General features: G+C 34.5%; 1 protein-coding gene across 1 annotated transcript in view; it reads left to right on the forward strand.

Annotated features, from left to right (window-relative positions):
- Cdh7 (cadherin 7) overlaps positions 1–16,600 on the forward strand; it is a 144,514-nt gene that overhangs the window by 105,920 nt on the left and 21,994 nt on the right. Inside the window, exons 7-10 of the mRNA XM_052200311.1 lie at positions 8,532–8,668; positions 9,576–9,697; positions 10,363–10,480; positions 13,294–13,545. Of these exons, the coding sequence (XP_052056271.1) occupies positions 8,532–8,668; positions 9,576–9,697; positions 10,363–10,480; positions 13,294–13,545 (629 nt within the window). The remainder of the gene's footprint in view (positions 1–8,531; positions 8,669–9,575; positions 9,698–10,362; positions 10,481–13,293; positions 13,546–16,600) is intronic.

Genomic DNA, 16,600 nt, shown 5'->3' on the forward strand with positions numbered 1-16,600 from the left:
CTAACAAGGAAGAAGCATGGCTGCTGGTATTTATGGGCAATTACTATAGTAGCATAACAAACAAGTCCTTAGTCAATAATCTCTCCTAGAATTATCAACAATTTAACCTTGATCAATAATATTGACTTTATAAGTCAATTTTACAATTATTTATTAGTTTGGATCAACTAAAGACATAAAGAAACAAGAAGTTTATAATAATTCTAAAACATAAATACATATTTATGTCTAGGCAAACCTGAATTGAACTGATAGATGTGTGGAAAGGCAAATCACTGCGAGGAGATATCACAGAAACCTAGCCAATTATAAAACCACTATTCATTATCTGAATGGCCCAACTTACTAAGAAGAGAAATTTTCAGTTATTTACAAGTAAATTCATTGGATCAATGAACTTCCAAGCATGTATTACTTATAGATGTGGATAAGGTCAATATAAAATTTTAATGAAACATAAAGAAGTTTAAATTTCTAAGCAAGTCTGAAAAGGATGAATAAAGACTTGAAATCAAGTTTCAGGACTTGGATGTCATAATTAAAATATTATATTATGGTACTCAAATATTGCTGGGAAGAGAGCTGATCTCACAGGAATACAGATCACCCTGTGAGCACAGGTAAGAACACCACTTCTGCTCAGAGGAACCAGGTTGGAGCTCTCAGGACACAGGATCAAAGGATTAGCCTGAGACAGGATCCTTCCAGTTTCCATCTACTTCAAGAGCTGCTCCTGTGCCACAGTGTCAGGAGTTGCTCCTGTGCCACAGTGCTCTGTATACAAATATCGTTGGGGGAAAGTTGGCCTTGCAATAGTGCTGGGACACCTGTGAGCACAGTAAAGACCACCATTTCTGCTCAAATTTCTGGCCGAAAGGGTTCTCTCCCGAGCCATTAGGACACACAAAACAAGGAACAGCCAGCAACAGGATCCTTCAGATTAACATCTGCGCCTTGGTGCTGACACTATGCCACAGCTACCCATACCCAAATTCCTCTCGAGAGAACTAGTTGGTCTGACAAGAGTACTGACACACAGGGTTGCAGGAAAGACAAGGCACAGTCAGAGACAGCAAGAGCAGCTAACACCGGAGATAACCAGATGTCAAGAGACAAGGACAAGAGCATAGGCAAAGGAAACCAAGGCTATTTGGCATCATCAGAACCCAGGTCTTCTAACACAGTGAGCCCTGGATAACTGAACACACAAGAAAAGCAAGACTCTAATTTAAAATCACATCTCATGATGATGATAGTGGACTTTAAGTACATAAATAACTCCCTTAAAGAAATACTAGAGAACACAGATAAACAGAAGTCCTTAAAGAGGAAACACAAAATACCTTAAAGAATTACAGGAAAACACAAAGAGGTAAAGTAATTGAACAAAATCATCCAGGAGCTAAAAATAGAAATATAAATAATAAAGAAATCACAAAGACAGACAATGATAGATATAGAAAACTTAGGCAAGATATCAGAGGTCATAGATGTAAGCATCACCAACAGAATACAAAAGATAGCAGAAAGAATCTCAGGTGCAGATTATCATGGAAAACAATGACACAACAGTCACAGATAAGGCAAAATGCAAATGCCTCAAACACAAAACATCCAGGAAATCCAGGACACAATGAAAAGTCAAAACCTTAGGATAATAGGTGTAGAAGAGAATAAAGATTCCCAAATTAAAGGGCCAGTAAATGTCTTCAACAAAACTATAGAAGAAAACTTCCCTAAGCTAAAGAAAGAGATATCCATGAATATACAAGAAGCCTACAGAATACCAAATAGACTGTACCAGAAAAGAAATTCCTCCCATCACATAATTGTTAAAACACCAAATGAACAAAACAATGAAAGAATATTAAAAGCAGCAAGGGAAAAGGATCAAGTAACATATAAAGGCAGAAATCTCAGAATTACATCAGACTTCTCAAAGTTAGAAGATTCTGTGCAGATGTAACAAGTCCCTAACAAACACAAATACCAGCCTAAGTTACTATACCTAGCAAAACTCTCAATTACCATAGATGGAAAAAAAGAAGATTTTCCATGACAAAACCAAATTTACACAATACCTTTCTACAAATCCAGCCCTACAATGGGTTATATATGGAAAATGCCAACACAAGGAGGGAAACTATACTGTAGAAAAGGCAAGAATAATCTCTTTCAACAAACCAAAAGGAGATAGCCACACAAACATAAAAATAACATCAAAAATAACATCAAACAACCATCACTATTCTCTTAACATCAATGGACTCAATTACTGAATAAAAAGACATAGAATAACAGACTGGATACATTAACAGGACCCAGCATTTTGCTGCATACAGGAAATGCATGTCAGTATCAAGGACAGACACTACCTCAGAATAAAGGGCTGGAAAACAATTTTCAAAGCAAATGTTCCCAAGAAACAAGCTGAAGTAGCTGTTCTAACAATGAATAAAATCAACTTTCAACCAAAAGTTATCAAACAGGACAAGGAATGACGCCTCATACTGGTGAAGGACAAATGTAGCAAGAAGATCTTTTAATTCTGACCATCTAAGCTTGAAATGCAAGGCCACCCACATTCAAAAATTATTTTTTACTAAAGCTCAAAGAACACATTGCACCTCACACAATAATTGTGGGAAATTTCAGCACCCCATTGGGTGGACAATGGACAGATCATGGAAACACAAACTAAACAGAGACACAGTGAAACTATCAGAATTTAAGGATCAAATGAATTTAACAGATATCTATATAACATTTCATCCTAACACATAAGAATGTATTTTCTTCTTAGCACCTCATTGTAACTTCAGCAAAACTGACCATAAAACCAGTCACAAAACAGGACTCAACTGATACAAGAAAATTAAAATAATCTCATGCATTTTATCATATCACCACAGGCTAATACTGGTCTTCAATAACAATAAAAACAGCAGAAAGCCCACATATACAAGGAAGCTGAGCAATGCCCTACTCAATAACTTTTTCAAAGAAGAAGTAAAGAAATTAAAGACTTTATAATGTAATGAAAATTAAGATACAACATACCCAAATGAATAGGACACAATGAGAGCAGAGCTAAGAGGAAAACTCATAACTCTGTGTGGCTCCCAAAAGAAGCTGGAAATAGCAGCTTAACAACACACATGAAAGCTCTAGAACAAAAGGAAGCAAACACATCCAAGAGACAGCAGGAAATAATCAAACTAAGGGATGAAATCAACCAAGTAGAAACAATAAGAACTATACAAAGTATCAGCAAAACCAGAAGCTGGTTCTTTTAGAAAATCAACAAGACAGATTAAACAAAGAGCACAGAGACAGTATCCAAATTAGCAAAATCTGAAATGAAAAGGGATATATAGCAACAGACACTGAAGAGATTAAAAAACTCATCAGATTCTACTACAAAAGCCTATACTCCACAAAACTGGAAAATCTGGATTAAGTGGAAAATTTTCTAGACAGTTACCAAATACCTAATTTAAATCAGGATCAGATAAAACATCTAAATAGTCTCATAATCCCTAAGGATACAGAAGAAGTCATTAAAAGTCTCCCATCCAAAAAACCCAATACCAGAAGGATTTAGTGCAAAATTCTATCAGACCTTCAAAGAAGACCTAATACTAATACTCTTCAAATTATTTGACAAAATAGAAACAGAAGGAACACTACCCAATATGTATGAAGCCACAGTTATCCTGAGTATTCTTCCTTGGAAATGGAATGGTTTCTGAATAATCAGGACCTTGTCTCAATGTACTTCCATAGAGTACTTTATTAGAGATTCTTTTCCTACTACTATCATGTTTAATGTTTCAAATAGATTTTAAAATCTGGTTGAGTGCATATTACTTTTGTCTTCAGAACATATGTATATTTAAGGGGGATTAACTATTATCAATTATTTTGATGACTTACAAAAATGGCAATTCTGAGTTGTATATTTTAAAATAAATTTTATTAATTTAATAAAAAATAAATGAGTTTGAAAAAATAAATAAAATAAAATGTTATATTGTGTGTGCAAATTGTGTTTGGACATAAACAGAAAAATGGCACAGAAAATTACAGAAACTGAACACCAGAAACCATAAATGTTTGATTAAGTTATTTTGTCTGTGTTGCAACACAGCTTAATGGAAGTGGAGGGTGGTAGGTGGTTTTTGTTTGCTTGTTTTGCTTTGTTTTATTTTTGCATGAAATTGAACCTCAGTGGGTCCCCATTTCTTTAATCTGTACGTACAAAAACACAAAGGATGTTCTAGTTGTATTGAGTGTGTTACTGGGAGTAGGATTTGAGATCTTACTGCTAATGTGTTTTGTCAGTTTTGTCAGTGACTCTCAGTTTTGTCACATCCTAGTCCATCTCTACCATCATGAACTCTACTGATCTGAAATTGCAAGTGCCCATAAAACTCTGTATAATTCACCTTGGTCATTCTCTCTTATCATTGCCATAGAAAAGTATCTCATAGCATAGACTTTTCGAGGGATTGTGAGTTAATCAGGAATGCATATGGTATTAGTTAGCTTTCTGTTTTTTGTGACAAAATGCATGACAAAATAATCTTAAAGTTTACATTGGCTCATGGTTTAAGGACCTATATTCCATCATAGCATGGAAGGCATAACAGTGTGAAAATGATGTAGACAATCATAAAGGAGCCACAATCAGCAATTATTGAAGAGAGTTGGTACTCCTATGCCTTCCTCTTTTTAATTTGAGATAATATGGAGATAATTCTGTCCTATCCTCATTCAGGGCAAATCTTTGCTTCCCCAGTAAAATCTCTCCTGAAACACCTGGGGAAATTTTCTTAGTTTGTATCAAATTCACTCAAGTTGAAAATGAACATTAGCCTTTACATGAAACAAAACATATTTAGCCATACTTCAGCCCTAGTCCACAAAATCCATGCCTTTCTCATACTGCAAAAGGAATTTAATACTCATGGATCGGTAGAATCAATATAGTTAAAATGGCCATTTTGCCAAAAGCAATATAGAGTTTCAATGCAATACCCATCAAAATCCTAACTCAATTCTTCACAGAGTTAGAAAGAGCAATTATCAAATTCATCTGGAACAACAAAAAACCCAGGATAGCTAAAACTATTCTCAGCAACAAAAGAAAATCTGGGGGAATCAGTATCCCTGACCTCAAGCAATACTACAGAGAAATAGTGTTAAAAACTGCATGGTATTGGTACAGTGACAGGCAGGAGGATCAATAGAACAGGATTGAAGATCCAGAAATGAACCCAACACCTATGGCCACTTGATCCTCGACAAAGAGGCTGAAAATATCCAATGGAAAAGAGATAGCCTTTTCAACAAATAGTGCTGGTTCAACTGGAGGTCAGCATGCAGAAGAATGCGAATTGATCCATCCTTGTCTCCTTGTACTAAGCTCAAATCCAAATGGATCAAGGACCTCCACATAAAGCCAGACACTCTGAAGCTAATAGAAAAGAAACTGGGGAAGACCCTTGAGGACATCGGTACAGGGAGAAAGTTTCTGAACAGAACACCAATAGCGTATGCTCTAAGAGCAAGAATCGACAAATGGGACCTCATAAAATTACAAAGCTTCTGTAAGGCAAAGGACACCATCAAGAGGACAAATCGGCAACCAACAAATTGGGAAAAGATCTTCACCAATCCTACATCAGGTAGAGGGCTAATATCCAATATATATAAAGAACTCAAGAAGTTAGACTTCAGAAAACCAAACAACCCTATTAAAAAATGGGGTACAGAGTTAAACAAAGAATTCTCACCTGAAGAACTTCGGATGGCAGAGAAGCATCTTAAAAAATGCTCAACTTCATTAGTCATTAGGGAAATGCAAATCAAAACAACCCTAAGATTTCATCTTACACCAGTCAGAATGGCTAAGATTAAAAATTCAGGAGACAGCAGGTGTTGGAGAGTGTGTGGAGAAAGAGGAACACTCCTCCACTGCTGGTGGGGTTGCAAATTGGTACAACCACTCTGGAAATCAGTCTGGTGGTTCCTCCGAAAACTGGGCACCTCACTTCCAGAAGATCCTGCTATACCACTCCTGGGCATATACCCAGAGGATTCCCCACCATGTAATAAGGATACATGCTCTACTATGTTCATAGCAGCCCTATTTATAATTGTCAGATGCTGGAAAGCACCCAGGTATCCCTCAACAGAAGAGTGGATGCAAAATTGTGGTATATCTACACAATGGAGTACTATTCAGCCATTAGAAACAATGAATTCATGAAATTCTTAGGCAAATGAATGGAGCTAGAGAACATCATACTAAGTGAGGTAACCCAGACTCAAAAGGTGAATCATGGTATGCACTCACTAATAAGTGGTTATTAACCTAGAAAACTGGAATACCCAAAACATAATCCACACATCAAATGAGGTACAAGAAGAAAGGAGGAGTGGCCCCTTGTTCTGGAAAGACTCAGTGAAGCAGTATTTGGCAAAACCAGAACGGGGAAGTGGGAAGGGGTGGGTGGGAGGACAGGGGAAGAGAAGGGGGCTTAAGGGACTTTCGGGGAGTGGGGGGGCTAGAAAAGGGGAAATCATTTGAAATGTAAATAAATTATATCGAATAAAAAAATTAAAAAAAGGAATTTAATACATCTTTAAGAGTCACTTATATCAGAATAAACTTCATTTGTCTGTATGAGTTACTCATATAATTCTAATATTTTTCAAAATTTCAAAGTCCAGTATTTTCTGAGATTTTTGCAATTTAAGGAAAAGTAGAGGGAAGCACATGGAAGGAGATGGAGGGAAGCAATTCAAGCAGGAAAATGATGTGACTATATTGAGAGAAATTATTATAAAAAATAAGTTATATACTTACAATACACAATGCTATGGAGTGAATCTTTCCATTTCAAATGGGGGAAGGGGTCAGAGCAAGAAAAGATTGGGACACCAAGAGGCTGAAACACAGGCAGGCAAACACTAATTCTACAAAGCTCCATGTCTTGCCTCTGGGACAGATTGCATCATTTGAGTTATAACAGGATTGAGGAGCTCTATCTGGCAGTTCCATCCCTTGTGATACCTGTGCCTTCTCTCTAACATCCGTTCCATTCGTTTCTATACCTGAGGACCCACTCACTCTCTTGTGTCTCCTAGAGCATTTGAACTTTGACCCTTTAGAGCTGAACCTGATGGCATACATTCCTTGATAATGATTTGAACTCTTTCAACAGCATACTTAATTCTATCTTTTCAAAGGTGTTTACATACTTAACAACTGAAGTCTTCCATGGGTGGAGTCTTGTCTTCAGGGCACATTTTCAATTGTTTGATGAGTATAATATTTCTGTGCTTTCTCTTTAACAATTACAGCTGCCTGGATACCTTTAACTTTGCTCTGAGAGCCAACTCTCTTTCTTTGAGGACACCCATGAAGAAAAATAACAGAAATTACCAGTTTCCAAGTCATACTATTTATATGATATTCATCTATGGAAATAAGACACTTTAGAAAAGATCTCAAAACATGACATGCCAAATGACCCTATAAACAGCCAATTCTGGTCTGCAACCACACAAGGAATTAAGAGTTGAAAAACTGCCTCAAGAGTATCCTCCCAAATAGCATATCAAATAACATATCAGATAACATATCAAAAATATAAAATGGGTTTATAATGACTGATGACATAATTAAGGCAAGGGAACAGATTATGTGAGGCAAAGTGATAAAATATTATTTTGAAGGTTCACCATGTATGTACTTGAATCACTCATTAATGGTTGTATCTAAAATATATGCACTTATTAAGTTTTTTTGTTATTTTTGTGTAATTTCATAATAACAAAGTTATTCTTTTTTATTTCTTGTGAAATTTGAACCACTGTCCAATTCAATTATGAAGACTACCACTGAATGTAAAGATGGTAATTGTGATGGAATACTAACATGGCCTAAGAAGTGTACCATAGTTGTTCACAAATGTTCATATTATAAATATTCTGTGGAGGAAAAGGATGGAAATTGACAGCCTTAGGTATAGAACTTCAGCAGTAGGTGTACAGCTTTCTTTCATGTCTTTGGAAAGCAAGTTAATACTTCTAAGTGATGATTCTAGACAAAAGACATGTTAATTTTGGGTTGATGTTATCAGAACAAAATGTGATAGGCCCCTAAGATAAAAAGATAAGTAGATATGTTTGATTTTACTGGAACCCAAATCCAGGATTGGTGCTAATGTCAGTTGTAAATAATAATAGCAATGCTTGTGGAGGTGAAATTGAATATTCAAAGCCCTGTTGAAGAATTAATGTACTCTATGATGCTCATTTCAAAACATTTGACAGATGAAATAGATTGCCAATATACAGGTACTAGATGTACAGCTACACAGAAAAAGGTTTAAACGTGACACATCCTACTGGAATTAGTTAGCAGGATTTGATGGGCACCTAAGGAGTTAATGAAAAAAATAAAAAAGAGATTCTAAATAAACATGAATGTGAAATATTTTCTTTAAATTTTCAACTAGATATTCAATTGACAGAAACACAGACTTGGAGAGATATTTCAATATCGATGCCAACAGTGGAGTTATAACTACTGCGAAATCATTGGATCGAGAGACAAATGCTGTTCATAACATTACAGTTCTCGCAATGGAAAGCCGTAAGTCAAAAGGTTTAAAATGATTTTTGATGGAACAAGGTGAGAATAAAGAATGGGTAGTTATTAGGTGAGGTCAGTTTAAGACTGACTAAATTGAATAAACCCTAGAAAATCCTAAACCACTAAGATGTAAAATAGATACAGATTTATTGTTCCTGTGTGCTGAAACTTAAATAGATAAATACAAAAGAGAAAAGTGTAAAAATTGAAGGATATGACTTGCCTTCTGAAGCCTTTTGTCTGTTTACATCATACATAATGTCTTTATATTGATAGGAGGTTACTGAATTGCTATCTACCAATAAACACACACACAGACCACACACAAACATATATATATATATATATATATATATATATATATATATATATATATATATATGAATGTTGTGATATTGAACTAATTTTAGCCTGTGAATGAAATAACTAAAGAGAAAATATAACCATATACTATTAAATGTATAGTTAAAGAAAATGAATATATAATATGCTTATTATCATAAGCATAAATATGTACCATAACTCTGCATAAATAACTGTGGCACCATTAAAATTAATTGCATCTTTCACTATTTCCGTTTTTGCACTTTTATCAGGGACTGTCCACATATGTACATATACATATTCTGTGAAACACAAATAATTCAGATACGTCAGAACTGTACATGACCACATAAAATGTATGTTTGAATGTATACACATATAAAAGAATGAATGTATGTGGATGAAATTATTTGCAGTTCTGTTTAAATAGTATGGTATTAAGAATCTAGTTTTTATTTGAGATTATACTTTAGAAAAGGAAAATTATCAATTTTTACTTGTTTTTCACATTATTTGAATAACATAACACTTCATGATGAACATTTTATTAGAGGTAATTAGTAAATATTTTCTTATTCATCAGAGAATCCATCCCAGGTGGGAAGAGGTTATGTGGCCATCACTATACTGGATATTAATGACAATGCACCTGAGTTTGCCATGGACTATGAAACTACTGTCTGTGAAAATGCTCAGCCAGGGCAGGTGAGATACTTTGCATCAGCTTCCTTCTTGAAGTTTCTTTAAAAGCAAAAGCATCCTGCAGTAGTGCCTTTGAAACTCCCAGTTTTGAGATAACTCACAATCCGCATGTTTCAGCAAAATTATCACTTTGATGTGTAGCTCAAGCAAATATTAAAGAAACTTTCAAATTCTTATTTAATTGGGTATGAAATTCCTCAGGAAGAGAAGGTAAACATTGTAAAAAGCCTTGATCTGTGCTTAAAGGCCTAGATTCCTTTAAGAAGGCATAAAATGCATTAAGCTTCATTGGGTTCTTTACTATATTACATTATACAGCTGAGTTTACATACATCAAGTCTCTGAGAATTAAGGGCATTTCACAGTAGCTTTCGCTTGTGCATCCCTATTAAAGTCTTAACATGTTTACAGGGATGTCTAATCAATTGCTGCAGCTTGATTTTGAGGTTCACTAATGCAGCTTCAAACATATGCTTTGAAAAGGACATTTGTTTTCCAAGACCCATTTTAGAGTGATTTGCAGTTGGTACACCTGATCTGTTCCCTGATCTGTTCCCTTTCATTCAGAAAGATGGCATGTATGACAAGGTATAGTCACTGTGTCCTGATGTAGAAATCTCTGCAGAGTGCACTAGCATACCATCCATGCTTGCATTCTCTCTACCTAGGTTATCCAGAAAATCAGTGCAATCGATAAAGATGAGCCATCCAATGGACACCAGTTTTACTTCAGCTTAACAACAGATATGACAAATAACCACAACTTTTCATTGAAAGATAACAAAGGTAAGGCTAGTTACATCGTTCCAATCATTGGCTACTAAACAAGTCCAGTATTTGATTTCAAAATGCTTTTTATAAGAGAAAAAAACCCAGCAATTACATTAACTAAATGATAGAATCTTTTAAACAAGGTATTTGCTATTATAAAGGAGAAGCTGATATTTAAATCATTTTAGGCATACAGCCAAATGAGAATTGTTAGGTCTATATCTCTTGGCTATCTCCTAGGTATTTGCCTCATTTTTATAATATACTGGTTATCCAAGTGATATCATACTTTGAAGGTCAGCTAAAGTCCTTAATAGGACTGTCCAATGTGGACACTACTTAAGAGCTCAGAAAAATATTTGGATTATGTACATTTTAAATTAACAATCACATAATGGTTTTAGGAATAGCAAAAGTTATCATACTTTTCCACAAAAATGTAATTTTTATGTAAAATATAACAATAATAACAGTAATAATAATACTATGATTTGGATAGCTTGAAATTGGAGGTTATTGATAACATAGACATCTATTTTCATGAAGGTATTCTGGATGATTGAACACACTTTGCTTTTTACTGCAGTGATAGTTCATTATAACATATATAAATTGATCACCACCCTGTCCAGAAACAAGGAAAACTCTTTTATTCACTCTTCACTTCCTCATCTTCAGAGAAGTTGGTGGGAGGGAGGCATTTAAGTTACTGTGCTCACCATGTCATCTGAAATGGAAATGTACATTTGGATTCTTTCATATTGTCATTAAACCATCTCATAAAATCCTTTAAATTAGTGAATGTTGATAAAGTATTTAATAATAAAACTACTCTCTCACTCATGGCAAACGTAATTTCCTTGCTTTAAAGTTAGCTGTGCCTACCATTGATAAGTGTTATTGTAGTGACACTTTACAAGAACCTATAGGCAAGCTGCTATTTGCTTAACATGTATTAATAATTATCAGACATTCTAAAGAAAGCATTATTGGAACTTAGTCATATTTCGTAAAGGTTTTCATGAGAATCAAGTTTAGTTTTAAAATAAAGAGTCCAGGTAGCTTACCAGAACAGACCTGCCTTCAGAAGGAATTTAGGAAATCTTTTGCCTGAGGATAAAACTTGACTGCAAAAACTGATTTTAGCCTAGAAATTCAGTCTGAAAGTAGTAATTTTTTTCTGATCTTATTCTCCACCTAATGAGAACACTCTGTTGTCCCTTTAGTAATATAGAGGATAGAGCATTCTCTTGGTGAGTAATCCCAAACTCTCTGACTTAATCATTGTTGCAAAGGTTCACTCTCAGTCTTTGAAGTCATCTAGCACAGATGCAGACAGGGGAATATATGACCTTCACAAGAAGATGGTGAATGTATCCCTCAAGTGCCACAGTCCAAAAGCATCAATATTGCTGTACAACATGCACAAGAAAACCTCAGGATTTATGGGGCATCCTTAATGCTATTCATTTGAAATCTTTCCATGTCATATACAGCTAGCCCAGTGTTTTCAAGGCTGTATCTGGAAGGGCATCAATAGAATCATTAAAAAATTATTAGTCTTGTCTTCCACATGATGCAAGCAATACAGAGTACTGTACAAGCTCTTTTTTGATATTAGGGTCTTTCTTCCACATTCTGAACATTTGGACCATGCTTTTCAAAGCTGTGTATATGTGTTTATGTGTATGTCTATGTATAATGCCTCTATGTCTATCTATGAACGATTTTTGTGTCAGCAATGTTAGACTATGAATATACAATTTTCTGAATCATTTTTATTAATTAATAAAACTATTATTAAAATTTTTGAAAAGCAAACCACTAACCTGTGAATTTATGTTAACATAAAGAATATCAACTCCATGCTTAATTAGTCAGATAATGCATTTCACAAATTAAAATTTATATCTTAAAATAAATATTTTAAAAACATCATTTTGAAAAGCATTTTAAAAATTGCACATATGAAAATCTACTAAATATAAAATGATACTGAAATATTTGTATTTTGTCTAATAAAAATCAGTTTTTACTGCATTTAAATATTAGCTAATTGCATTGAGATGCTTAATGCAAAAATTATATCAGCTTGTTTTATTTAAAATATTACTGAATTCTTCATTATGATATTAAATAAGCGATTTTTAACTATTTGTGAAGGATTACAAATAAAAGAATATTTGCATACAGAATAACAGTATGACCCTTATTTTTCTATGTTTTTGTTTTATTAATAAGTATAAATTCTAAGAATCCTATAAATTCATATTAGTTAATTGCAATAAATGACACAAAGTAATAGCCCCAAATTAAATTTATTTCTGTAATATCATTGCAGTTATATAAATGAATTGGTTACTTTTCAGATTTTCATAGTTGAACATAAGAAGTGGCCTGTGTCACTTCTCTGAACCTATGCCCTAGTTTGGCAATATCTGCTTACATGTGTCAGATTAAATACAAACTGTGTCATTTTATGCTATAGTTTATTACATTATTGGTCTGGAGACTTCCCAAACATGATGCTAAAAATGGATGTGTTAATTTAAAATTTTACCAATGATTCTATAATTATATGATCTGAAATTTTAGATTTCAGATTTGTTATGTTGGTGATCTGTTGAAGAACAAAAATACCTTAATAATTATTATGAATTACATAGGAATTTGTATTTCTGTCCAAAGAAATTAATTGAGGATGTTTCAAAAAAAACTTATATCCCTGTTGGTTTGTCATTTAAGGGAAAAGTGAAAAGCATGACTTCAAGCTTGCAAACTTAAAGCTCATCAAAAGCTTTGTTATACGGTTTTGTCCTTTATCCTAGACAATACAGCCTCAATACTCACCAGGAGAAATGGCTTCCGCAGACAGGAACAGTCAGTTTATTATCTGCCAATTTTCATTGTGGACAGTGGATCTCCTTCACTAAGCAGTACCAACACACTTACCATCCGTGTATGTGACTGTGATGCTGACGGCATAGCTCAGACCTGCAATGCAGAGGCTTATGTTCTACCTGCTGGCCTCAGCACTGGGGCCTTGATAGCAATACTGGCCTGTGTCCTGACACTATTGGGTAGGTACTGGTTTCTGTTCTTTTTTGTTGTTCTGCTTGGTTTGGTTTTGTTTTGTTTTATTTTGTTTTGTTTTGTTTGAGACAGGTCTTCTCTATATAGCCCTGACTGTCCTAGAACTCACGCTGTAGACCAGGCAAGCCTTGAAGTCAGAAATCTGCCTGCCTCTGCCTCCCAAGTGCTAGGATTAAAGGTGCGTGGCACCAGTGCCAAGCCTGGTTTCTGTTCTTGCTTTGAAAAATTATCAAAACAACCAAATATTGTACGATTTCTTGTCTCATTTTATTTCATTTGAGTACCTTATCAATGATATGCAAATAATTTACGTGAAGGTAACCATCTACCTCTGTATTTGTTAGGCATTTGGCAGAGCCTCTCAGGAAACAGCTTTATCTGCCTCCTGTCAGCAAGCACTTTTTGGAATCCCCAATAGTGTCTGGGTTTGGTGTCTGTGTGTGAGATGGATCCCCAGATGGGGTTTCTCTGGATGGTCTTTCCTTCAGTCTCTGCTCCACAACTTTTTCTCTGTATTTCCTCCTGTTAGTATTTTGTTCCCTCTTCTAAGCATCCACACTCTGGTCTTCCTTCTTCTAGAGCTTCACGTGGGTCTATGAATTGTATCTTGGGTATTCCTAGCTTTTGAGTTAATATCCACGTGTCAATGAGTGTCTACCATGTGTATTCTTTTGTGACTGTGTTACCTCATTAATGATGATATTTTCTAGTTCTATCCATTTGCCGAAGAATTTGGTTTTAAATTGGTAAAGTCATTGGTTTTAATAGCTGAGTAGTACTACATTGTGTAACTGCCACATTTTCTTTACTCAGTCCTCTGTTTTGGAAAATCTGGGTTGTTTCCAGCTTTTGGCTATTATAAATAAGGTTGCTATGAACATAGTGGAGCATGTATCCTTGTAATATATTGGAGCATCTTTTTTATATATATCCAGGACTGGTATAGCTGTATAATAGCTGTGTTCTCAGGTAGTACTATGTCCAATTTTCTGTGGAACTGCCAAACTGATTTCTGGAGTGGTCAGTTTCGGATTTGGTATCATAAGGTGCTATTAAGAAGTAATATTCTTTTATTTTAGGATGAAATGATCTATAGTGATCTGTTAAATCCATTTGGCTCATAATTTCTCTTAGTTTCAATGTGTTTCTCTTTAGTTTCTGTTTCCATGATCTGTGCTTGATGAGAGTTGGGTGTTGAAGTCTCCCACTATTATTTTTGTGAGGTGCAATGTGTGCTTTGAGCTTAAGTAAGGTTTCTTTTAATTAATATGAATGACCTTATATTTGGAGCATAGATTTTCAGAATTGCGGGTTTATCTTGGTACATTTTTCTTTAGGCCAGTATGAAATATCCTTCTTTAGCTTTTTTGATAACTTTTGGTTCAAATTTGATTTAATTTGGTATTATAATGACTACTCTAGAGTCTTTCTTTCTTTCTTTCTTTCTTTCTTTCTTTCTTTCTTTCTTTCTTTCTTTCTTTCTTTCTTTCTTTCTTACTTTCTTTCTTGAAAACATTTGCTTGGAAAAATTTTCTACCCCTTTATTCTCAGGTAGTGTCTGTCTTTGTCACTGAAGTATATTTCCTGTATGCAGCAAAGTGCTGGGTCCTGTTTATATATCCAATCTGTTAGTCTATGTCTTTTTACTGGGGAATTGAGTATATTGACATTAGGAGATATTAAGGAAAAGGAATTATTGCTGCCTGTTATTTTTGTTGATAAAGGTGAAATTATGTTTGTGTGGCTATCGTCTTTTAGGTTTGTTGAAAGAAGATTACTTTCTTTCTTTTTTTAGGGTATAGTTTGCACTATATTAGACTAGAATGAAAATTTTTATGTTGTTTTGATAGTACATTTATTTGATAAATTCTTCCACAGTGAACAAATTTTTCAAGAAATATGTACAGTAAGTTTCTTAAATTATTTTGATTTTTACAAAACTGAAACTGTGGTGACAAACAATTTCTTACATGTTATTGTCATATTTAATTTAATTTTCTAAGACTAATTTATTATTTGAATGAACTAAATTTACAGATCATATTATAATTACAATTGCATAGGAGATAATGCAGCATCCTTTTTAACATTGAGAGCCATCCCAACATGGTCATTGGATAAGGAATGTGTTTATTCTAAGTCAACATTCTCCTTCATAGTGTATATTCCTACAAGGATTACTAGAATTTAATTTTCCACTTAATATGTGTTTTCTTGAATTTTAAAAAAAATTAGTAAATACATACACAATACATGTTTTTAAAAGTAGCATTTGAGATGGAAATCAGCATGGCATGCTGTTTGCGACAGTTTTGTTTACCTGTGTCCTATTGTTTCCCTATGTTGTGTTTTAGTTCTTCATAAGGAGTATACTATTTTCTCTATAAGATAGCTTCATGGCCTCAAATGTATATTACTTGTCTTTTTTGTAAAGAAGTGGGAATGAAATTAGATAATTCATCTACAGAACTGAATATCTAGTATATAGAGAACAATCAATTTGTCTTTTTTTTAAATTTTTTTTATTCGATATAATTTATTTACATTTCAAATGATTTCCCCTTTTCTAGCCCACCCCCTCCCCGAAAGTCCCGTAAGCCCCCTTCTCTTCCCCTGTCCTCCCTCCCACCCCTTCCCACTTCCCCGTTCTGGTTTTGCCGAATACTGTTTCACTGAGTCTTTCCAGAACCAGGGACCGCTCCTCCTTTCTTCTTGTATCTCATTTGATGTGTGGATTATGTTTTGGGTATTCCAGTTTTCTAGGTTAATAACCACTTATTAGTGAGTGCATACCATGATTCACCTTTTGAGTCTGAGTTACCTCACTTAGTATGATGTTCTCTAACTCCATCCATTGGCCTAAGAATTTCATGAATTCGTTGTTTCTAATGGCTGAATAGTACTCCATTGTGTAGATATACCACATTTTTTGCATCCACTCTTCTGTTGAGGGACACCTGGGTTCTTTCCAGCATCTGGCAATTATAAATAGGGCTGCTATGAACATAGTAGAGCATGTATCCTTATTACATGGTCGGGAAT

This window comes from Apodemus sylvaticus, chromosome 12, assembly GCF_947179515.1.
Source record: "Apodemus sylvaticus chromosome 12, mApoSyl1.1, whole genome shotgun sequence".
Lineage (NCBI taxonomy): Eukaryota > Metazoa > Chordata > Mammalia > Rodentia > Muridae > Apodemus > Apodemus sylvaticus.